Consider the following 25,412-nt stretch of genomic DNA (forward strand, 5'->3'; position numbering starts at 1 on the left):
TACACTGCAAAGTGGAGCTCTCAAAACAGCCTTGCGCTTTTCATACATAGAAAGACCAAAGATCATAATGTAGACTTAAGGATGTCTAAAAGCCAGCAAGTCACTGACAACATATCACACCTGGTCCCTTAATACCCCCTCTCTGGCAATGAAAGTACATCAAAGTCTTTTTTTCCCCGCACATTATGACAACACATGGCTGACTTTAACATATGCAAGATAACATTACAACACCTTTGTGTAGCATTTTGGATTTTTTTTGCAACTCTGGCAAACAACAATGCAAAACAATAAAATCCAATTTCATTTTCCTACAAAGAAAACCTACACCATCAAAATGATTTCAAAATTTCTATGATAACATAATAATTCTACACAGAGGGGTTTCAATAGCACACTATGATCCCCAGTGTTACTGTAGTCTCCACAGAGTAGATGAAGGGCGCAAGAACCAAACTAAGACGCCATGGGACTATATTCAGATAAGATAATTAGGTCTATGGTGGATATCACCACCATAAATGAATCATGGGACTGTGCAAAGTGAGGCTCAGGAGTATCTGCGTACGTCTGCCTCAGCAAAGAAGTTCGTTAGCATCTGGCTGACAGATACCAGCAGCTGCAGGCTAACTCGTTAGCTGCAGGCTACCTCATTAGCTCAAAATAACATAGCAGAGTTGAAAATGTAAAATATTCTGGAGCTGTAGAGTCTGATCTGTGATGACAAGTCTCCTGCTGCTCCTACAACTCCACTCAACACCTGCTGCTAGAATTAGAAATTACTTACACTGCTGTTAGTTATATTGCTGTGTTAGCGGTTAATACTTTATCATTACTATCATTACTACTGCTGTTTTATTGGCCTCACCTTACATTGTGTTATGCTATGCCCCCCACACACACACACTGTTGTGATATGGCGCTATACAAATAAAATTGAATTGAAAATTGAAAAAACTGCTCTATCATATGCAGGACTGTCTTACTCTACTACTGATCCATATCAATAGTTCAGGCAAGCAATAAAAACTGTGAAAAGTCAGTTCAAAAACACATTTTAGGTTGGTGTCCATGAAGACTTAATGTTTGTGTGAGGCAGCTTTCATGTCCACCTGAAACTGAAACTGAATGTGACGTCACATAAGGAATAGAATTACAGTGAGAATAATACATGCATATCTCAATGTTAGTTATTACATTAACAAAGTTGAAAATACATGTTCATATGCATGTGATGAACCACTGTTGTGTATTCATGAGCTTGCATAGTGTCCATGGGAAAAATAATGGCTGGCAGTGAGAAATTGAGTTGTGGTGTGAAGAAAACCAGTGGGGAACCAGGCAGGTTTCTTACTGAGTGACCAGCGTTAGCTAATAACAAAAGGGCTAGTTCATGATTACTCAGAACTAGTTCATAAAAACCTCTGTCCCGCTGAACATGTTACATATTACAGATTCTCAAGGGAGATATTCATTGTGTCATGTCTCCACCAGCTAGACAAGTTGCAGTTTACATCCATGTCTGTCCAGAAAATAATCCTGAAATATTGCGTTCACAAAAATAGGACGGACAGATGAGAGGTGGAGATCAATCCTTGGCTCCTTTCTCACTTCTGTACAGTGGGTGCAAATGTTGGATTGTCTGTCTCAGGAAGTTTCAAAAATGGTCTGACACAGATACCCCTTATCTAACATTCCAATGGTATGGGTGGAGGTTGTTTCCAAAGCTATTTAACCATCCAATAAGGAGCCTGAAAGGTGTATATAGCCCACTTAATGCTTCACAATGTTATAAGCTCTTTTATTAAAGCACTTAAATCACTTGTATGTGTCAGTGGTTCCTGCATGTCCCCTCTGTCCTGACAGCTTGGAATTGAAAAGCCTGCAGTGACACAATGACAAGCCAGGGTAACAGATAAGCCTGGATGTTGCCACACAAAAATTAGTGACTCAAAATCCGCCCAGACTCACTACTACCTTCTACCAACAAAGTGACTATTATAAACCAAATCATGATTGAAATAATTAGCAGAATTTCCATTCAATCTTAAGTTTAAACTTAAGGAATTCAACCTACAAGTTGCTCTTGAAATTAATATCCAAAAAAAGCTTTAAATAGTGATGATTTTTCAACAGGGGGAGTCTTTCTGACAGACTGGGTATCAGTATCCATTTCAGTTCTCAGTGTCAGCCCTGATGTGGCGTTGATATAGTGATAGGGGTGTGTCTCAGTCAGGATCTCCCAAGAGGAGGGTGGACATCTGCTGCCTCTGAGGTCCTGTCACATGAAATTACAGACTTAATCAAGTCCTCTCCATCTCCTTCACCCTTCTCCACCTCCTCCTTCTGGATGTGACTCTCTCTCTCTGTGTCTCCCCCTCTCCTCTACTCCTCTACCTTCTCCCTCTGTATCTGTCTCTGTTCCCTGCCTCTTTCTATACACCCTCCTTTTTTATCAAACACATTTTTTTCTTTTCCCCTTGACTTTCCTTTTTAGCCTCTCTCAGAACCCCCCCCCAAACACACACACTCACACACACACCTCCCCCCTCTCTCCTCTTCTCGCTTTCCCTGCCTCTAAGGCCACAAGGAGTATATCCAGCCTCCTGCTTCTGACTCTTACTTAAACTTCAGTTATGTCCGCCGGCCTGCAACAGAGCTGTACTAAAGCCCCAGGGATCCAGTGACCTTAGGAGTGCACGAGGAAGAAATGCAAGATATACTGTAGTGTAAAAGGACAAAGAATAACTGGAGATGTAAAAAGAAGAAGGAAAGGGGAAGAGTATAATAAATCAAACAAGTACAGAGAAAGAAAAAATGATGATATATCACAGTGATGATGATGTATTTACATAATGCTGTATTGGCTATTAAAGGATAACTTTGTGATTTTTGAACATGGGCCAAATTTCCCCATGTTTATTTGTGTAAATGACTGACAGGGACAAAAAAAATTCAGTCCACTATTGAGCAAGAATGGTGTACTCTGTAACTGCTAAAAAGCTGCTGTAATGTAAACAAATTCTACAATTGTCCATGTCAAAGTACATCCACTAAAGTGCTTGTTTTCACCACTGACAGGCTCAGACTGTTATTATAAGAGTCTGACAACATTATGGATAGGATTCCTACAGAGATTACACCTTTTTATTGAAGAGTAAGATCCAGCCATTAATATTCGCTCTGTTCCGCTCTGTCATTTTACCTCACTCAACAGCAGCAGTAGACCAGCAGCTCCCATGTTCTATGATGTAAAATGATTTAGACTGATTTGTTAATTACTACAAATCAAACTTCTTATTGATCTCTTACTTATGGGCCTATTTTTTCTGTCATTTCAAAACATGTGGGACAATTAAGATAATTGAGTTGTTTCCCCTTTTTAAAGTCAAAATCAGTCAGTTCATTCAAAAATTACAAAAATGATTGTCTCTTAACAGTGTTTCCAACCTGAACCTAATGTCTTTATCAGCTTTCAGTCACAATGTGTTTTACCCATAGGATTTTATCTCAGGATTTGGGTTCCTTTTAACACTGGATGGAAGCTAATGTACAAAATAGTATTTAGTCATCTTTTCTGATTAAGAATTCATGAATTTTGCTCACAGGAAAGTAGTAAAGCTTTAGTATTTTCTGTATTCAGATGTATGTATTTCTAAAATTGCGTCTATAGTCCTAATGTCATCAAAAGTGTTTCAACATTCCTTATAATCCATCCCATCATATATATAGTCTTTGCTCTCACAGCTTCAAGTCATGTACCTTGAAAACCATCTTCTCCTTTCATTGGCACCATGGTTGTGCACAGTGATGACTCAAATGTATGAATTTTGATGATTTTTATCAGCACTGAGCTACATTCTGTTTTCACTGTGATCCATCTTGCCATGTTTACAGCACCCACTCCAAAGAAATCCTTTCTTAACAACCAGTTTCTGCCAAAAAAAAAAAAAAAGTGTTATATCATGGTTGTGTGACACCACTGAAATATGGCTTGCAAATTTCAAATATGAAATAAATCTATTTGTATGTGTCCTCATAATGAAATCCAGCTGTTTCCTCCCATTTACTACTCTGGGATTCTGATGTACGATGGCTTGTGTTTGCGTTTCATTGGTTTATATGCACTGTAATAGAGGTTATTATGAAACCATATTGAAGATAACATGCCCCGAAGCTCAGTGAAATAATGAAAAGCCTGCAACAACTGAGGAGCTGTGTCCTCAATGCAAAAATCAGACAAAAACAGGCAAAATTTCCTGACAAAAGAGTGCGTTGCACAACTGCAACTGCAGAGACAGACATGGAAGCACACATGCCACTTTTTTCTGTTTTGTAACAACAATGAACTGCCGGCATCCCCTCCGAGGAAAAGCCCAACACAATTCTGCTAATCCCTTCCCCAATCAACCCACTGTGAGTGTCAAAACCTGATAAGCCCCTTCACTAACTACCACACACACACACACACACACACACAAAACACACAGTGAGTCTCAGTCACGACCCACGTTCCCACTCACCCATGGCAAAGAATGGGATCCCCAGCAGCGTAGAGTTGAACTTCCCGTCTGATATAAAGAAGATCCCGGCGGCTGTCACGTTGGCAATGCAGATAGTCAGGACGCCCAGGAGGCCCAGGAACGGCTTCCCCCTCAGGCAGTCTCGCATGGAGCTGGAAATGGTGGCAGCAAGGAGAACCAGCACCAGGCTGACCAGCACCTCCCCCTTGGCCAGCACACCCGTCTGGTGGAAGTCCCGCCACAGGCTGAAAGAAGTGAGCGACTGGATGTGGAGCTGGTCGGGTGCGTGGGGCGCCTCGGCCGTGGACAGCCGGCTGACCAGGGCGCAGAACTCGTTCTCCCAGCGCTCGGCGATGGCATCCTGCACCACGGGGCCGTGGTTGCGGAGGTAGTAGGTGATCTGGACAGCGCGGGCGAACTTGACCTGCTGGTCTCGGCTGTTGGGCGAGAAGGACACGCCTCCCAGCTGGTGGCCGATGAAGGACACACGGCCATCCTGCAGAGGATTTACAGATGCGTGACATTAGCTCTGATGAAAGGTACAATTTTTCATTAAAACACACACACTACCTCTTTTCAATGCTTATGCTCTGACGGGTATGATGTCCTTGACAACAGACACAAACACTTTTTTTTTTCATCAGCCAGCTCTACAACATTCTAGAAACTTTCCACCCACAGAGAGCACTGCAGCAGCAGTCTGCCTTATTTGCTCTAATGTTGATTCACCATTTAACCTGAGCTCCTGTTACAGCTGTGGACAAAGCAGGTGATATATTGTGAGAGTTGATGTCAAGCTCCACAGTGAGGTTTAAATTTATTTAATTACACAGCAAATGCAAGACATCACAGTGTCAAGAGTTTGGAGATAATGTAATTGTACAATAAGAATGGTGCAGTGAAGAGTTCGAGAAGACAGCGAGGACAATAAATGTGGGTGGCTTTATTCTGTCAGGAAGAAATCAGGGTATAATAAAGATATGAGGTTATTGTTGGCACATGTTCTCGTGTTCAGTGTGTTAAGTGTTGCCTGGGTGTATTTGTACAGTATTCACAAGTTACAGGTCATGAAACCCTGTCTCCCAAATATTCCATTTATATACAACTAATTGTTGCATGTGCAACTAATATGTTGATACTTAACATTTTGTCTCTGTCAAAATATCTGATCTCTAGTACAATATGCACTTAGCAGAGACTACAGCATTATTACATCTTTTAATGGTTGTGTTTAGGCAGACATGGCACTTTGTTAAGGTTAGAGAAAGATCCTAGTTAAAGATCTTAGTTAAACCACTTATGAAAGATCCATAAGTCTGGTTTAATAAAGAAAAAGTCCACAGTGATTTCAGACAGATGTTTATTTAAGACCACCATCTTTCCCTGTCCTTACCTAAAGTGCTTTTGTTGCCTAAACCTAACCACAGATGGGAATGTGGATGCCAACTCTGGACCTTGGATTAACAACCCTGCGCTTTGTACACCTGTCATCCACTGCAGCCACCTCCTGGCAACTCTGTTACTGCTTCATTCAAAAGGCAGAAAATGTGCCTCTGAACATAACATAACCCTCTATACAGGTTTGGCCTAGGAAAAGGGTGACCAAGGGATTTCTTTTGTAAGGGCTGACAGAAAATGAAACAACAGAAAATGTTAAAATAATATGTTATGTTTTACCAACAGCTCTCTAGAGAGATTATTACTTGCTGCATTCTACTGTGTGTTTGTCAGTTAGCTCTACCCAGGAAAAAGGTGAAGAGCACTCGTCAAAAACACCCAAAACATATGTGGTACTAATACAACTACTTGAATCATTTTGTTCAGTTCAATACAGAATTTGTTGTTGGTGACTGTACAGTTTCAACAATTTTAAGCTACTTAGCTGAACCCTCTAAAAGCAGATCAGTGCACAGTCCGAGCACTGCTCATTATCACTATGATGTTCAAATAATATTTAGTTCAGAATAAACTAATTAAGCATTAAAGATTTTTAGCTCTAGATTAAGGCAATCATACACATATATTAAAGCTATAGTCTTATTCATCAGGTTATATTATACAATTTATAATATATTATTATAAATATTTCCTCAGCCTATTTTATTGGGAAAGTAACACACACAAACAACATAATGATGTGAATTTGTACCCCTACATGACACTGTTTTGTTGTTGTAACAATGTCTACTTTAATTTGCAGCTTATTGCAGATATGATTTATCTTGTTATGAACACAATAATCCAGCACAGTCAAACTGCCACAATATGCTGTTTCACAGTGGGGAGCTTGATATAAATCTCACACTTCTAGATAAATAAATCCCTATGATTGTTTGCCTCAATTTCTGCGAGCAATTTACTGCAGTGAGACAAAAAATGGATACATTATTCTGCTCCAGCATTGTGTGGGCAGCAGGATAAATTGTTCATGGTGGACCCTCCACCTTCAAGTCACATAACTGATCTCTTCCATAAGTCAACAGCCAGGTTTCCTGTCAAAGTCTGACACTAACTACCTCTAATATATATATATATATATATATAAAGCAATATCTGGACATTATTTTTGCGCTACATTATTACTCTCAAAACAATCCTACTCAGTGCTTTACATTTGTCATTTCATGACAGTGTACAAGTGTGTTCATGTAATGTAATTACTCAGTAATTGCTGAGGGAACTTGGAAAGCTTTAGCTCTAATTTCACTTGTGTAATTGCACAAAACTGAAATTAATCTGCCATATTGACTTTCCAATTTCACTTCAGCATTTCAAATAACTCTCAATAGTCACAACATACTTATCTATCTAAGTTTTGCCTCCCACACTGAGCCATTACATGCCTAGATTGTGTACAGTGCTATCACAGATGCATGCCTGTGACCAGCTGCAACAAAGCGAATAATGAGACATTATCAGGTCAACAGTTTCTATATCATCTGCAAAATGTCTGTTCAGTTCAGCTGCTGAAAATGTTTTCTGTTCGTTGGTGGCAGCCTTTAGAAAGACAAAATACAGCTCCCAGTGAGGATGACAGTGAGAGGAGGTGGGGAAGGGGCGCTGCGCAAAAGCAAGTGTGTGTGTATGTGTGATATCTGTGAGAAGTTGAGTGATATGTGAAAAGGGGGGATGTGACACATCTCTAGCTATCTGACAAAGGATGGATGTGACTTTTGGGAGAGGTGCTTCCAGGTTTTTCTGACAAATTTAAACAGTGAAACAGTTCTAGAATGTTAAAATACAATTACTGTTTTAAAAGTCATTTTATATATTAACACCCCTTGGTTTAAGAAGCGCCCCAATTCTATATGTCAAAGTACACGTTTTCTGTGGCTGTGGAGGGGTATAGGAAAACAAGAGTCTATAACCATGCTAGCAGCTCTGTGCAGCTGTACTTTAACACAGTGGCACTTTGAGCTAAAACGCTAACATGAGCATACTAACATGTTCACAATAGCAAAGCTCAATGCTAGCAGGTATGATGTTTACCATAGTCACCAGCTTAGTTTAGCATATTAGCATGCTTCCAGTTGCTCATTAACAAAAAACATAGAGTAAAGCTGAGGTTAATGGAGTGTCATTAGTTATGTAGGTATGTGATCAGACCAAAGTATTTGACAAATTAAATGTTTGACTCAATGTTGGTGCTACAACTCAGCAATGATTATCAATAGGTTTTGAAAATTTCACTAAAAACCAAAATCGTTAACTCATGGTGATGCTGAAGGAAAAGTCTGGGGATCACCAACATCAGTAGGTTTCATCCACTGGAAACCATGAATGTCTGTACCACATTTTGTGCCATAAAACCTCAAGAAAATTTTTAAAAAGACAATGGAAGTTTACCACACAGGGAAGACCTAACAAAAGGTGCTTTAGAGCTGCATTATAGGACTGAACAATACTAAGCTCAAAAGATAGACAAAAAGTTGGGTGTTAAGAGATTACAAGGGGGCTTCAAAAATTTTTGGAAAAAGTACATAGCTCAAAATCATATGCAGGAATTTTGTTCATGTTAGAACATGTTATGACATGTTCTAACATGAACACTTAAACGCATGTTGCAACACAAAAATAAACATCATAACTTAAACCATTTTTTCCAACTGTCCTTTTTCCACAAACTTTTTGAAGCAGTGTTCTTCTGCAACTGACAAAGCTGATGTGTGCCTCCTCAAAAACTACAACTATATTGCAGATTTAATTTTACATAGATAAAATTGCCATTTTGCCCATCAATTTATACTCAATTTACTAAAATCTTAGTTATGGTTAGGTGTATCCTCTTTGCTTTCATTATCCTTGAGATTCATCTAGAACGTGATTCCACCTGCAGCAAAATGAATTGATTGGACATAGTTTGGAATAAGCACATGCCTGTGTGCACCCTTCAGCCACAATATTAAAATTGGTAGGTGTGGCTGATTGTAAACAGCCCCTCAATTTACAATGCATGTCTGACAAAAACCAAGCCATGAAATCGAAGAAACTATCTGTAGACCTGTGTTATAAAATTGTGGCTGGGTGTAGATCAGGGCAAGGGTTTAAAACCATTTCTAAAGCCTTGAGTGTTCCCAGGAGGACTGTGGCCTCAATAATAGTGAAATGAAAGAAGTTTGCCACCACCAGGACTCTTCTTTAATTCAGACATCAAGTCAAACCGAGTAACTGGCCAAGAAAAGCCTTGGTCAGGGCGGTGACTGAAAGGTCACTCTAACACAGCTCCAAAGGTGTTATGCAGAGATGGGAGAACTTACCAGAAGGATGGCTATCTAAGCAGCACTCCATCAGTCAAGGCTTTATGGTAGACGGAAACCAGTTAAGTAAGAGGTATATAACATCCTGCTTGGAGTGTGGGACAAGACTCCGAATGTCTGTGTTCCACGATCGTAGTCCCCTGTTCAGTAATAACGCTAGCCGAAATAAAAGATATCTGGAGGTTACCCCAGCTCTACAAGTACATGTTGATCCCAACATCACTCTATATCATTAAGTGAATGAATGAACATGCAACTTTTGGGGAAATATAATTAATGTAAAATATGAAATCAGATATTTAATTGTCAATCAAAACGAGGCATTTTTCTTTTTATTCTGTTCCTCGCAACTTTCTGCAACTGTTTAGAAGGAAAATAAATCCTCGGAGCAGCCCTTTAAATCTAAAACCTAAAAACTAATAGTTCCAAACTATGGGAGTGTCAACCTTCATGGAATACATTATTTTAGTTCAGTAGTATTGTTTATCTGTTTTAAAAAATTCTGCTGTCCAAAATATTGTAATTTATAAATTATTATAATATAAATTATGTATTTTCTAGGCTTTTAATGAAATTTCAAGAGCCATCTGAGGACACTATTGACTTTTTTTTTTTTTTTTAAACTGCTGAGCACCAATATGCACCCTGGGGCAGGCCAATTATTGACACACACACATACCTAACCTCATCAGTGAATTCCTGTACCTCATCCTCTCCCATCCTCCAATCACATTTGCTCTACTGCAGCATTCAAAGCACCACAGACCTCCCTCTGCATATCAGCTGCTTTCTTGCTGCCTCCCCGCTGCTGCTCTCACCTCCAGTTTTATGATTTATTAAAGAGAATGGGGGTGTAAAACAAACATTGACCTTAGGTTGACATTGCCATGCAGCATACGACCTAAACTATTCAATAACTTAATTCAATCTAGCACTCAATTTCACTCTCCTCTCATGAATGTAAAAAGAAGCTTTATCTTGTCTAACACAATATTATTAGTGTTAGGATGAAATGGCTCACCTGTGTGTCGTTTTATATAAATCAATTTTGGCCACCAGAGCTTTCATCTACAGAATCCCAAAGCAACCAAAGTTGCTTCTTTTTGCCCCTTATTATCACAAGATAACAACTTAATTATCTCATTATCATGAGAAATCAAACTCTTATCTCAAGATAATGGGCTTTTGACAGTGAGTGCAAGACAAGAGAAATCACAACCCTGAATCCAATCGTGATTAAAAGTATAATTTTGCTGTACATTTGTATTTTAAGCCCATTATCTTCAGATGTCATTATATTATCTGAAAATAGGGATACACCGATACAGATACCAGCATCGGGTATCTGTCCGATACCCTGTTCCTGTACTCGTACTCGTATTCGGAAAAGTGTCCCGATACCACAGCACCGGATACCACTTTACGGCAGTGTGACGTTCAGTTGGGCAGTCAGGTGCTAATTGAGAGCAAGGAGGAGCAATGTCAGCGGTGTGGAGGTATTTCATCAGTGGATGATGGTGACAAAAGTAAAGCGGATTGAAATTTTATGCTCTGCAAAGTTGTCAAGAGGAGGGACTTTCAACACAAGCAATCTGATAAAACATCTAAAAAACCAACACGATGCCGAGTTCAAAGAGTTTACTGATAGCGGGCTATATTTACGTGAAATACGTGGCAAGGCTGTTTGTTAAAAATAAGATGCAGTTGAATGCTAATATGTCAATAACAGTACTTTATCAGTACTTCTATTTGAGTAAAATGTGTGGCAATGCCATATATAATGGAATGCTAAAATGTCAGTCACAGCAATTTCTTACAGCCAAAGAATGAAGCAATATCTGATGAAAATAAAACACGTTTTCAAGTAACTGTATGAAGTGTAATGGCATTAATAAGTACTAAGTATTGGCAAGTATTTAAATGTAAGTACTTGTAATTGGATTGAAAAAATGTGGGATCGGTGCATCCCTATCTGATAATATCACATATTCTCAGCTACAGCATTGTACATATTCATAACATGAATGAGATTGGTGCAGCTATAGAAGTTGCTGTAGGTGAACAGCATATTTCTAAGACTGGTGTGAAAAACATTAGGTGCTTCAAGCAGTTTCTGCCACAAAACTATTTTATGTCAACTAAAAATGACATTGTTAGCCCGAGTAAGTTACTTTCTTCTGACTGGTATGGCCAAAATACCAATCCCACTGACATATAATGATTAATATGAACACAATAATCATGCTGAAAGACATGCTAAAGATCATGCTAAAGACCTGAAACAAAATGGTAGTTCAATCTGATAAACAGTCGAAGGGCCAACTAATTAATGTTCCTTAAAAGTCTACATCATTTAGCTTAGCTAAACATAACAGACAATATCATAACAGGCAAGGGTATCAGGTAAATCAGACTCTAATCTTAGCATAGGAAGCAGAAATGACCTTGTGTATTTTGTTATAAACAATGAAATTAATCTTCACTCATTTGACAAGAGAACAAACAAAAAGCTAGTTAGGTTTGCAAAACTGTGCCATTCTCTGACGATTCAAGAGACAAGATTTAATTTGTGATTGATGGATTTGATACGTTAAGATTAAAACATTGTAAATGACTGCAATAAACCAAAAATTAATAACTAAAAATAAAATTTGAAAAGTCTAGTCATTTGTCATTCCCTCTCATAACAATCTCTTTTCTGATCTAGCACCCCTTTACGATGGATGCCATTGTTTGTGACATCACAAGTGATCATTACAAAAATGACTTATGAGTGTTTTCTTATCTACACCCTCCACTGTTAAGGTTTGATCAGGATAAGGCCACAAAACTATGGTAATAAGACGCCAGTGTGCTAAGAATGGACATGGATGCTAAAGTCAAAATCAAAAGCTTCCATATTCATCTATAAAAGAAGGTAATCTACAACATTTGGGCAGCTGGGAAACAGCAGTCTGTGTTTGTGAGATCTAAAACAAACTGTGCCATGAACGTCATGACCGGGGAGAATTTGGGTTCCATTGGCACTTCCATTGGTACAGACAATCAACAAACTCTAATTAATCATTTGACAATAGCATTATGATCTGGTTGCTGGTGGTATCAATGCAGGATGAAGCCACAGACTAGCATTTCTAGCATCTCTTACAGATTTTCTTTGAATTCTTTAATTTGTAAATCCTGATATTTAAACCCATATCCATTTCACTGTCAGACATTTCTCCTCAATATGTTGAAATTGTCCATTGTTTGTTCATTTAGCTCCATTTGCTGGATCATTTATTATAGTATTCTTTTATGTATTTTTATTCTTGTAATATACAGCTTAAAAAGATTACACATCTGAAAATACAGCAGACAGAGCAAAACAAAGAATATATATTTTAAGCATTTTCTCCTGGGAACACAGCTAAAGTTCAGCTCAGCAAAAAGGAGGACTTTTTATGAAGACTATGTCTGTATAACAAGCACAGAAATAAACCCTGGTTGTGACATCAAAGAACAGGATGAGGTATAAGAAGTCAGGCAAATGAATTAGCCCAGACAGCTCGTCAGACAGGCAGACAGAGAGAATAAGTATTCAGGAACATGGAGAGTGCAGAAAGCCTGATACAGATTGTGGAGAGCTGGGGAGGAAAGCGGTCACATCAACCTTCCTAAAAGAAATACTGTCCTTCATGTTGCAGAGAAGTTAATAATAATGTGCATGTGCCTGAGAACAAATGAAAAGTAAAGAAAAGTTTACACAAAGGCAGAAGTTATTATGTGCACAGGTGAAGAAGGGGCTAGACTGCAAGAAATAAGTAGTGAATTTCCATGATGAGATGATTTCAAAATTTGATATAGATTTAAGTGACATGACTTGACAATGTACTGACACTAAATCACATCATAGAAATAAAATCTGTCTCTAACCAATTGTATGGCAGTCTTTTAGGAAACTGACAGCCCACTTCTCAGAGTAGGCACAGGGGTGTTGGCTGTGTTTGCTAAATACCCAGTTGAGCCAGGAAGGAGAAAGACAGAGAGGAAAAAGACAGAAAATGGCAGAATGAACTTGCTAACATCAAGTTAGATTTGTATTTGAATTTTGTACTTTATACTGGGACAACTCCCATAGAGTTTTTATCAGCTGTTTCTGTCTCTACCAGCTCTCTGTGTGCCTGTCAATCACTCCCCCTCAATCTAGCAGCATTTGAAGAATCACCACAGGCAGCAGTATGACCAATGTAAAGTTACAGCAATGAAAGCAAGCAAACGTAGTACTACTGTTTGTTTTGTGCGAATTGTTCTGTAGTTCATTATATGTATGTTCTATACCATTTTTTGTTAGCATAAACATGTTTTGGATTCGTATATTTTCATGCTCATCCTTGAATTAGGACATAGAGAAGTTAATATTTCAATGATCTCTTAAATAGTAATGCTCCATCACATGTTTTACATGGTGAATCCTGGACTGAAGTATGACTTTCAAAATTATATCACAAATCTGATCGCAATCGCAATATCTCAGAAAAATCACAATTAGATATTTTCACAAAATCATTCAGCCCTAGAACATAATGTTGGTAAGGTAGGAAGGTTTTTCACTAAAACCAATTGTCTGCTACAACCAAAAAACTAATTTATGAGAGTGGTGAGGATGAACCAAAACAGTAAATATACAGAGGGGACAACTAAACAATGAGCTGAAACTCACCATAAAGCTCCATAAATCCTCTTCTGTTGCCACCACTACATCTTCCCTGCCTCTCTGACTGGGCAGACTGAGTCTGAAATTGTCATTATCAGTCTAACAAGAGCCGAAGAGCACAACTTACTAGTTACATAATTAGATTGCAAGGTAAACCTGTGTAGAAATCATGCAGGTTTGGCAACATGTCAACAACTGCTCTATGCTGAGGTTAGATTTATTCAAGCTATTCAAGCTTGGGGGATTATGAGATTGTTTAAAACTACATTCCTACAGTATGAATGTATTTGATTGGAGCTACTTTCTTCTGAAGAAACACTACCTCACCTGTATTGCAGAAGCAGCAGAAGAGTCTAGATACCAATAGGGACAAGTGAGGAAATATATCCAATTGTATTTTGAGGTAAAATGACTCCTTATCTGAAGGTCACATGACAATATGAGTAACTGAGGTACAACAGAGTAAATCAATGTAGAGATATTACTGCATATGCTATTTGGTAAGCATGTATTTAAGACTTACCGCTGTAAACTACCTGACTCCTATGTGGCTGTTTGTTCTCCGTATAAGATAGTGAAGTGACTCATTCTAATTGCTTGTTCCTCCAGTAGTAAATACATTAAAGTCTATTTTCCTTTTATATTAACTTTATGTTGTGAAGCAATGACATGAAATCTGATGTCTTCTGCCCTGTGAAAACAATTGATCTTGTATTTCAACATTTTAAAGAAGAACGGGATGATGAGCGGTATCACTACTCCAACTTGGACACTGATGCTGCATGGATAGCTCACACTGCTGCAGCAACTCTCAATGGAAGTTACAACCTGCCACACTGGCTGAATATGTTCCTGTGACGGTGTGAGCCTAAATTCTGAGAAAAAGCAGTGTATGGAGGCCTACCTCACAGTCTATTTGACCAGTGATGAGTAAGCTGATCGGCGTGTGACTCTGTGTGCATATGTCCATATTAAATCAGAGCTGTACAGTGCAGGACAGCGAGTGTCCCTCAAGGCCATATAACAGAGAATCATTTTGTTTTTTTTTTATGCAGTATTCCTTCACAAATAGCACACACATTATGCAGCTGGTGCAGAATAAACCCATAACCTTAGCACTGTAGTTGCCATGTGGTGTGACAGAGATGAAAATTGGTTTAATCTCTATATGCACAAGAAGCTAGGCAAATACAGTAATTATGTCAAATCGTGCATGTGTGCAATAGATGCATGTTCACAGACACCTGATCAGCCTGACAGCACCACTCCATCTGCAGAGCACATCTGCACCTGGTGTATTTGTGGGCCTACTGACTGAGCACCTGTACGTCTACATGCAGCATGTAAACATTTCTTTATTGTGTAGAACTATTGTTAGAAGCTCGTGTGTGACTTATCACAGCTGCATGTGTGCAGTCAGATCCCACTGAGCAACAGGGAGGAAGATACAGGCAAGTATTTTAGCCACTCTAGCCATGTCATTATAAAGCATGTACAGCCGGAAAAAGGCCAGAGGAAGACACTGCATCAAAAATTAAATAAATAAAAAGGCTGAGGATATCCCCATGTATGTGTGTCTGTGTGTGAACGTGTGTGGAAGAGCAGAGCAGAGCAGTCAGGGGCTACAGGCAGCCAATCAATTCACCTGCACCAACAGGGGAGGGTGAAAACTGCAAACCGGCTATTTGTGTTATGGAGAGGGTTCCCCCTCCCCGGCTGATATATAGCAGCCCCACATCACAGCCTGAGCGAATACAAGCCCAACTGTGTTCATTCAGAAATTATGGCAAGCTCCAAGGGCCAGCCTGTTACAGCTATTACACACGCTGACTGGTGCTGCACTGTCACCACGGCTCTGATAGGGAGATTTGGGGGGGTAAATGTGTGTGTGTGTGGGGGGGTTATAGTGTGCACAGGCCCAGCTGACATGCATGTAGGAGCAGCTGCGGCGTCCAATAAAATCTCACCTTTAATGTTGTGTTCGGATAGCTCACGGGGACCTTATGGAAAGTGCTGTTGGAGAGCACAGCCTGCCTGATATCTTCGAAGATGGTGATGATATCATCCAAGAGGCAGCGCTTGTCTCTGTGGCTCAAGACGCAGAGGTGCGCGAACGTGTAATTGAATCCCTTGTAATTAACGCGTAAATCCAGCACCTGCTTGTGAACCTGCAGGACCTGGTCGGCCAGCTCCAGGATGTTTCCCCCGGACTTGGCCAGCAGGATCAGCCTGCCATATCTGCCCGGGGTGTGCAAATCCGAGTACAGCTTGTGCTTCGATTGGTCGATGGGAAACAGGCTGTTGGCGAGACTCCGCTCGATCTTGGCGAGGCTGTGAGTCGGGGCGACCAGCACCTCCAGGTCCGTCTCCGGCTTGAATCGGCTCAGAACGGTAGATCCGAAAATGATGGTGAGGACCGCGGGGACAGTGAGGAAGAAAACGGGGTGCCTGCTAACGAATAAGCCCAGCCAGTAGAACGAAGCCTTGAGCCCTCTGTGTATCACTTGCCGCAGCATCCTCCACAAAATCCAGCTTGCAGATGCCCCGTTTCCTCCGATGAAGCACATGTGACATCAGACTCCGTTCCCCGGCTTAGTCCAATTCGTAAGAGAATTACACTAGGCTACAACATCACCACCATGCACACACGCTCACACACACACGCACTCACTCACACTCACACACACACACACACACACACCACAACACCTGGAAAAACAGCACTGCAGCAATTCGCGGCAAGACGGACGGACACACACAGACAGGCAGGCAGTCAGAAGATCATCGCGCATCAGCCGATCGAGACGAGTCCGCGTTGTCTGATCTCAAGCCATTTCGCCTCCATGTGACGGAAAAAGCCGCGAGTCTCCTTCGCTGCAGCCGGCTGCAGTAGCAGCGACGAGCCGTGGCGGTGCGATGTGCATGTGTGCCTCCTCCTGTCTGCCTCTACAGCTCTCACAGCAGCGGTGGCGCCTGATTTATGTACTTAACTGTAACCATGTGGCGGGGTTGAAGAGGAGGGAAGAAGGCTGGAGGAGGAGAGGGGACGGGGAGGGAGGGGAGAAAGGGATGCGGGAGGGGGGTGATGGTGATGCCTGGTTATTTTAGGAACACAGGAGGCAACGGGCAAGATGAGAGTTGTAAAAATGTTCCTGCAGGTGGCTGAATGACCAAAAAAGCACTTGCAGGGATGAGTCAGTGTTGGCTTCATGAATGGGGGAAACCCACCTTGTGCTGTGGCTCATGCTGAGTGGTTTATACAGGCCAAGCAGGGTGGTCTGACTGGATCAGACTATACAGAACTCCCTACGGGGTTTTTTTTTCCCTCTTTTTTGAATAGCTTGCATGTTGAAGTGGCTTGTCACTGGTTATTCTGAGGAGACACACACCCACATGTGCACACACACACACACACACACATCTAAAAACCCCAGTCATTAACACTTCTGTTTAAGTATATTGTTTTAAATGAATGCTGCCACACATGTAATTATCCATCTATTGTGCTTGAATAGAGCGGCTCTCTGAAGATGAAAGCCTCCAGGCTATTTTTGACACAACCACTGACTTCCATTTTTTTTATTGCTGATGTGAAAATGTTACATGATAGATGTGATAATTGAAAGGTGCCTGCTTGACAGGCATTCTTCTGGACAAGATTTTATGACAGTAGCAGCAGACGCTGTGTTTTTGAATACATTAGCAGATTTGACCTTGAGTCTTTCTTATACCCCTTTTACACAAAAGTAGCTCTGGCTTTTGAACTGGTTCTGTTTCCATCAGTTTTGAGCAGATCCGTTGTAATCAAGGATGTGTCATTTCACAATGCACAACAGAAGTAAACAGTAGTAACAAGATGGCAGATCTCATTGATTACCTGCAAGTGTTTACTGCACGCTCTTTTTTCCAGTTGAATTCTCACAAGTTGTCTGCACTGTTGCCCTCTCCATCCTCTCTTTCCAAACTGTAGAATATGACATGCATCATGGTTCCGAACCAATTACTTTTTGGTCTGAATGGCTCAAAATTAGCAAACTGGAGTGGTCTCCATATGGAAAAGGGGTATTAGTGATGTTTTAGAGGTAGTTCCCAAAGCTTAAGCAACACTAGTATTTGGGACAATTTTGTTATGGTATCAATGCATTTCAGACCACCAGTGACAACACTGAGTGCACAGCCTCAAGACAAAGGAGCCGAGGAAGAAATCTCGCACCGAAAACTGATTTTACATGGTTCGTATTGACAAGCCAAAATAAATTTTTATTAGTTAACATTAGCTAGCACTACCAGATTTTATTTGTCCATCTTAATGACCAACAAGTCCTTCCAACTAACCTGCAAAATTTAAAACCATTACAAATTAGTTAGAAAGATAGTTTTCTGACATGGTCTGCTATGGTTTGTCGTGTTGTGGTTAGGTTTAAGCTCAAAAAAGGGAGGTCAGAGTTCTGATGCCTCAGGGATAAAAACCTGAAATCGCACGGTCTGTTAGTTTTAGCACGGATGCTCTGGAGCCTCCATGCAGATGGCAGGAATGCAAAGAGATGATAGGAGGGAAGGAGGGGTCAGTCAGTCTGTTTTGTTTTTGGCCCTTCAGACACACTTGTCTGTGTAAAGATCTGTCATTGAAGGGAAGGAGACACCTACAATCTTCTCTGCTGCTCTCACTATTCTCTGTCGGGACTTGTGGTCAGCAGCTGTGGAGTTTCCATACCAGACAGTCATACAGTAAGTTAGGCTTTTTCACAAATTAGTGTTGCAGTCAATTTTATCAGGAAGGACAACACACACTAGACGCATTGGCATGCATTAAACACTTACATCTATTGTATTCTTTACAAGCGATCAGTTCCAGGTATTGTGTTGCAGTTTTCAGGACATGTCACTGTGGCCCCATTGCCACAAAAATTTCTTGGACAGGCATTTGACTGCCATAGGAAAGCCTTTTTTTGTATGTATTGATTTAAAAATAAATAAATTAATGAATAAATAAATAATAACACTAATACACATAATCCCCCAGAAGTTGCGGCATCTCGATGTGTGAAGTCCTCAGGACCAGCTGTGTCTTATTTGCATGGCACATCAGTCAACAGTGGTCAGTGAAAACTTTCCTCATGATTCTCCACACATTGCCTCACATATTGCAGAACACACACTAACTGTTAATCAGTCTAATTTTGAGGGAGCACGCGATATGGCATAGACTGGCATTGAAACTAATTGCCCCTCCTTTGCAGTGATTCCAAGCAGCAATTTGATCACATCTGTTTCCAAGATCAGTACATCCCAAACTGCTACTACTAAACTACTTCCACTGTCTGTATGATGCTACAGGCATCAAATTCAGGACTAAGATACAACTGTTTCCATTAGCATGAGGCTATCAGGTGAAGGTCTCGGGTCGATCTATATTGGTTGTGTAATGCAGTTGTTCTCAATACGAAAAGTTGCTGTAGCTTTAATACTTCAAAACTGCCTTTCTTCTCTGTGCACCTTGCAGGTATGAGATGTTATACTACAACTAGGGCAGCAAGTAACAACAGTTCCCATTATCAAGTTATTTTGCACATTATTTCACATAATATTAGAGTTTCTCACAATGACAGCTTCCTAAAGCCAAACATGATGTCTTCATTTGATTTTTTTTTCTATTTTTTTGTCCAATGGCAAATGGCCCAATAGATTTTCATTATAATATTACATAAGATAAAAAAAGAAGCAAATTCTCACTTTTTTTTTTTTTTTTTTTTTTGCTTGTCTAATCGATTCATAATTTTTTTCTCAGACTCATCCAGACCCACAAATGACTTTATATTTAAGGCTGGTGGAGTACACCTTTAAAACTGGATTTTGATATATAGCTCCATTATAAAATTGTACGGGCACTTATCATTTGTATTTTTATTGTACTTCAGTGACCCCTGAGGGTCTGAGGCACTGGGGCAATTGCTTTCTTTGTTGGCAATCCACTCTGTAATAATCTGTGCTGATAACATTATGAGTTATGGCATCTGCTACAGTAATTCAATCCACTCTCATAGCTGCTTGCTGCTTGTTGACTAGTTTCATAGACAAGGAATAAACCTCATCCTGGTCTAACATCTTTTAGTGAACATCTTATCAGTGAAAAATCCATTACAGCCCAGGATTAGGATTAACTCATGTTTGTTACATGGTAAATACCATTTGTATACTCTTGGGTTTACAGTGGTAATCATCATTGAAGCTCCTTCCCAATGTGTACACAAAGGAAGCCACTGAACAATCCCCCAAACTGCATTCTCATTGTGTATGTGTTGGAGAGCGTTGTCATTGTTGTTGACCCAGAACTTAATAATGCCTTAGCAGAGTCTGATTTTACAAGCAGCAGCTCTTACGACTGGAGGAACAGCAGGGAAGTAGCATAAAAAGTAGGGCATGTACAGTCACTAGCCCGGCACCTGAATAATTTCTTGGCATGAGTAAAACCTCATTCACCAGTCTGCCAACCAAGCCTCCGGAGCAAAAGATGCAGCAGTGTTATTTGTTCTTACTTGTTCCCTTTGATGGTAAGGAACTGATTGGGATGTATCTGCCAATTTAAATAACAAAGCTTTGACCCATGCCTATTAGACCACTGTAGGATTCACTTTTGTTGAAAAATCGTTATTTATAACTTCAAGAATTTCAGTGTTCCAAAAAACTGATTCTTAAGCTTGCACAGCAGCTATTGCTGAGGACTTGAGATAAACAACCCTCTATTGTGGCACACTATCAGCTGGGTTGGAGTAGCCTTTATAAAAGGCCTTTATCTAACACAAAACATTGGTATCACAGAGCTCATGGTTGGCAGAGCCCATTCAGTGCCATTGAGATGCAGAAATTGGGCACAAGACATTTTAAAGCTGGCATTACATCTAATGCATTACCCTCTGAGTGAATATCATTTCAAATTCAGCCATTCAAAGCTATATTATGATATACCAACTCATAATATAGCTGTCACGTGCATTGTTAAAGCATGAGTCTTCGTCCGTATGCACAGTTTGCGGTAACATAAATGCTTTATGGATTGCTGGCCCAAGTGGGTGAGAAAATACTATGTACTCATTCTTTCCTCTTTCCAGAACAGTAAATCCTCCCCTCTGGAAGGACTTAATTAAAGGCCACACAATGACCACATTCCATTTAGCCTCTGATTGGATGCCAAGTGCTTCCCTTTAGAAACCAAAGTCTGTGGTCAGCAAGGAGAGGGTCATCAGTGGCAACCTGATAGCAGAGTGACAGTGTGTAAACCAGTGTAAACCATTGTGTACATGATGATTTTTTTTAAACCGTAATTGATAGTGAATGTTGTCGCTGGGCTGCTGTAAATCCATTTTTCATGGCTTTGGTTTCATGCCAAACCAAGGACAAATTGGGTTATCTAAATACAGAGGTTGGCTGCCAGAAATGCAAAAATATCTCAATATAATACTCTATATTATTTGCCAATTGCAAATTATACTGAAGCAAAAACTAATGATGAAAAGGCAGTTTGAAGTCAAAGTCAAATCCTTGACTTTTTTGAAAAAATGTTAGTACAGACTAACATTTTGGCCTTTAAGTGTAATTCCAGCTAATGTGTGTGTAAGAATCTGTTTAGTATGTATTTAACTACATTTTCATCATTCATTCAAATGTGGGTCCCTAAATCTAACCTAAAGTCACATAATGGGAACTTGTTTTCCTTATGGAGACAAAAAATAATTCCCCATAATATAAATTGTTAAATATTAAATGTTGTAAGGTTAGGGTAAGGGTTAGGGTTAGGCATGGTTAAGGTTGGAGTAAGTCTCCACAAAATGAATGTAAGTCAATGTAATGTCCCCTGAAGTCATGGAAACAAAACTGTGTGTGTGTGTGTGTGTGTGTGTGTGTGTGTGCATGACACTTTATGATAGTGATTTTCTACCTGAGTGGTTGTTTCTCCAATGCCGGCAATGTCCTGTAATCCTGCAAGGCGCTCAAGCAGCCCCAGTGTCACCCTCACTGCTAATCAGAGACATTCATCAGCACCTCCACAAAGCACAAAGACACACACACACACACACACACACACAAGATGGCTCTTACACTAGGATGACCAAATTCAATTGTATGCACAGTAACACACCGGCAGATGCAAGCTCAAATAAAGACAAAGGTAACTCATGCATACATCTACAAACATCTGTGTAGATGTTTGGCTGGGTGATGATAAAGGCCTCTCTTCTCTACTTGGCTTGATGGGATGGCTGACTCCAGAAAGAGGCCACTGTGCTCCTGGGAACACTTAGATTTTTTTTTTTACACACTTGCCCTGATCTTTGCCTTACAACAATTTTATTGCAGAGGTCCATAGAGAGTTTCTTGGACACTGCTTAGTTTTACCCTGACATGCAGTGTGAATTGTGGGACCTTATTTAAACAGGTGTGTGCCTTTCTAAACTATGGACTCACAAGATCCACAGGTTATTGAGTATAGATTAGGTCCAATTAGAATTCAACCAGCAACACAAAGCGTGCAAAAAGTGAAAAAAAGTCTGGATATTTTCTAAAGCCACTGTGTTGACAAAAGCAGGTCTAGGCTAGCTGTTTAGCTGGATCGCAGGATAGCTGAGCTAGGCAGAATTTCAGAGTTTAGGACATTTCTTCTACCTAGCAACTTCACCAGGCCTTCACAAATTAATTTCTTCCACCCTTGTGTGATTTCACAGAGTATCGGTATCATGTAGTTGAGTTAGAAAAGTAAATGTTTTCATGGCTTTCCGCTGACACAGATACTCCTGTGTAACACGGTTACACAACATCAATTAGAGACAGACTCCCAAACTTGAATTGATGTGTGAGAAGCACAGGGTCTTGCATCTTGTTGGCACTGTTTAATATTTTAGGTATTTTCTGCTGCTGATGCTCTTATTACACTGGGTGACAGTGTAGGCGCTCAATTTCTTGCCTATAGATATCTGCAGTTATTTTTAACCTGGGCCTCATTTTTTGCAGCTTTCGCAGTCTGGAGGATTGATTGTATTTTTTTTTTTTTTTTAAATTGCATCACCCCCTTCACTGTAGCGCTTCAGTTGCCTCTTAGTGCAATAATTTTCAGAAGAAAAAGAACATTCTACTTTATAGAGAAGGTAATTCTTACAAAAATATATCTCCTATTGAAAAGGTTCATGCACTACACAGATTGGGATGAACCTATATTGAGAATCCTGGCTGAATATTCCTACAAAAGCATACATACAGTTTGTAATTCCTTTTCATTGTTGGTGTTCCCACACTGGATCAGTAATATCCCCTCTTTTCAGCCCTTTCTAAAATGCTGCTATATGGCCGGGCAGTTTCAGTAAAGCATGGCAGTGTTCCAGTGAACAGACAAAGACATGGTTGTAAATTTTGAAAACTGACCATACTATATGGAGAAAAGTAATTACATTTGGGAGTTAAATGTTTCATTGCATCCACTGTATAACCTAATGGCTCAAATGTGGAAGTAGTTTGTAATATATTCTATCTTTAGTGCACCATCATCTTGAAACCTAGCTGAGCTGGGAGGAACTTCTTTCTCACTGCATTGCCTTTCCTAGGTAGAGCTGACTTTTCACTAGTTTGACTTACTGTATATACAAAACTCTACCAATGTGGCAGTAACAGCCCGTTATAGAATAACTGCAAACAGACACAATGAGGAAAATGGCCTCAGGCTGCATTGGAGGAGTAAACAGAGGATGATGTCTGTGCTGGCCAAGATCAAATTGTACTGTACAAACTTTATTCTGAGACAACAGAGAGTTAACTTCTACTGTTTGTCCAGCCTAGAAATTACACTCTCTTTATGGGTGATAACAATGTTTTCAGCCTTGAGCACACTTAACAAGTGATGGAGTTTGAGTGTCCTCATAAGGACAACCTGCACCTTCCTGTTGTTGATGACACAACTCCAGCTCTACATAAACTACAAGGAATATGCCACAGTGAGTATTGTACAGTTTGATGTCAAGTGCTCAGCAAAGGTTGAGCAGTTGGAGACTGAATGTCAAACTAATCTTTTAAACTCTACTGTCACTTACAGTGTCATTTTTATAATGTGCAAGGACTGTGATTAGACAGCTTACACTGTTAGTTGCTAATTCATTACCTCTAATAAACAAAACATCAACGTCAGAGACTGAAACTGAAATCAAAAGAAAACATTTCTGCCTCCCTGAAAATAGCTCACAGTCAGCACAAGGAACATCAGCAAAATGTCACTCGTATCCAAAAATACCTGCACACAATGAGGCATTGTGTTTCTATTTCTGCCTCTGCTCCATCAATAACATTTGGGAACAGTGACAATTGACGACTGCACCCATCTCCCTGCATGACAGCACATTTAAACCTACTGAATTCATCCAATGCAGCACCACGCTGTGTGCATAGCAGGTACTGTCATTACTTTATAGGATGATTGATACAGTTAATACTTCCTAAAATGCACACAGACACAGACTCCCAAATTATGTCAAGAATAAAAACACAGGCCTTTGTCATTGGATTCAGGCTCTCATTCACTTCAGCTTCTCCTCTAATGACCATTAATCTTTAGAGAAAGACTTCTTCAACCACTTTTGGCTAAATTTAGCAGCCTCTTGGGCTATTCATTCTCCAGAAATCTTAATAAGAAGAAACTTTTTCATCTGCCTATTAATTTGACTTAGCGAAAAAATCTACAGGGTTTGCTTAATGAGGGTTTGGTAGTGGATGTCACTGATTGATTCTGCTTGTACTCTACTGTTCCCCACAGACTAGACCCTAATGAGTCCTCTACTGCTCATAGTAAGCCCACTTAACCCAAATTGGGTATCATTATATGGCCAACACACTCTGCTCTCATAGGCTTAAGTAATTACCTATAGTCTACTGTCTGCAATCAATAAACTTCATGTAAAACAAATACATATCTTTTGTGGGTATCCTTTTGACCGATTTGTGATATGTACTCTTATTTCCTTTCTACTTGGGTCTGACATGAGAAAATCCCTCTCAATTTCATGCCTGGGTATTAAATATGGAGCTGAAGTATGGTTGTGATCAGCCTAGCTTAGCATGAAGACAAGAGGGCGGTGGTGCAGCTAGCTTGGCTCTGTCCAGTAAAGTTAATAGTTAAACATACACCAGCCAACAACTGTAAAGCAATACAAGATTGAACACTGGTGTTGTTTTGGCAAGTAAAAGAATGAAGTGTGATGCTGAACGTAAAACACTTCTTTTAGACTGGTACGTAAACAGCTGTTAATGCTAACATTGGCTATCTAGCTGTAGCTAAAATGGTCATCTATGGCCACTTTTGGGCTGCATAACAGGCTGCAAATACAACAACAACTGACACAATCACCATAGCTTGATACAATGTGGCATGTTAAACTGAAATAATTCCTATCTGGGCTG

At 40.0% G+C, this 25,412-nt stretch overlaps 2 protein-coding genes across 2 annotated transcripts in view; one reads left to right on the forward strand and one right to left on the reverse strand.

The window, feature by feature from the left end:
- ptchd4 (patched domain containing 4) overlaps positions 1-16,992 on the reverse strand; it is a 38,525-nt gene extending 21,533 nt beyond the window's left edge. The window contains exons 1-2 of the mRNA XM_018703425.2: positions 15,944-16,992; positions 4,524-5,019 (exon numbers count right to left, since the gene is read on the reverse strand). Coding sequence (XP_018558941.1) covers positions 4,524-5,019; positions 15,944-16,543 — 1,096 coding nt within the window. The 5' untranslated portion in view covers positions 16,544-16,992. The remainder of the gene's footprint in view (positions 1-4,523; positions 5,020-15,943) is intronic.
- The window catches only part of slc5a6a (solute carrier family 5 member 6a), a 558,624-nt gene that overhangs the window by 233,521 nt on the left and 299,691 nt on the right, over positions 1-25,412 (forward strand). The window lies entirely within an intron of this gene.

Source organism: Lates calcarifer, linkage group LG7_1 (genome assembly GCF_001640805.2).
Source record: "Lates calcarifer isolate ASB-BC8 linkage group LG7_1, TLL_Latcal_v3, whole genome shotgun sequence".
NCBI lineage: Eukaryota > Metazoa > Chordata > Actinopteri > Centropomidae > Lates > Lates calcarifer.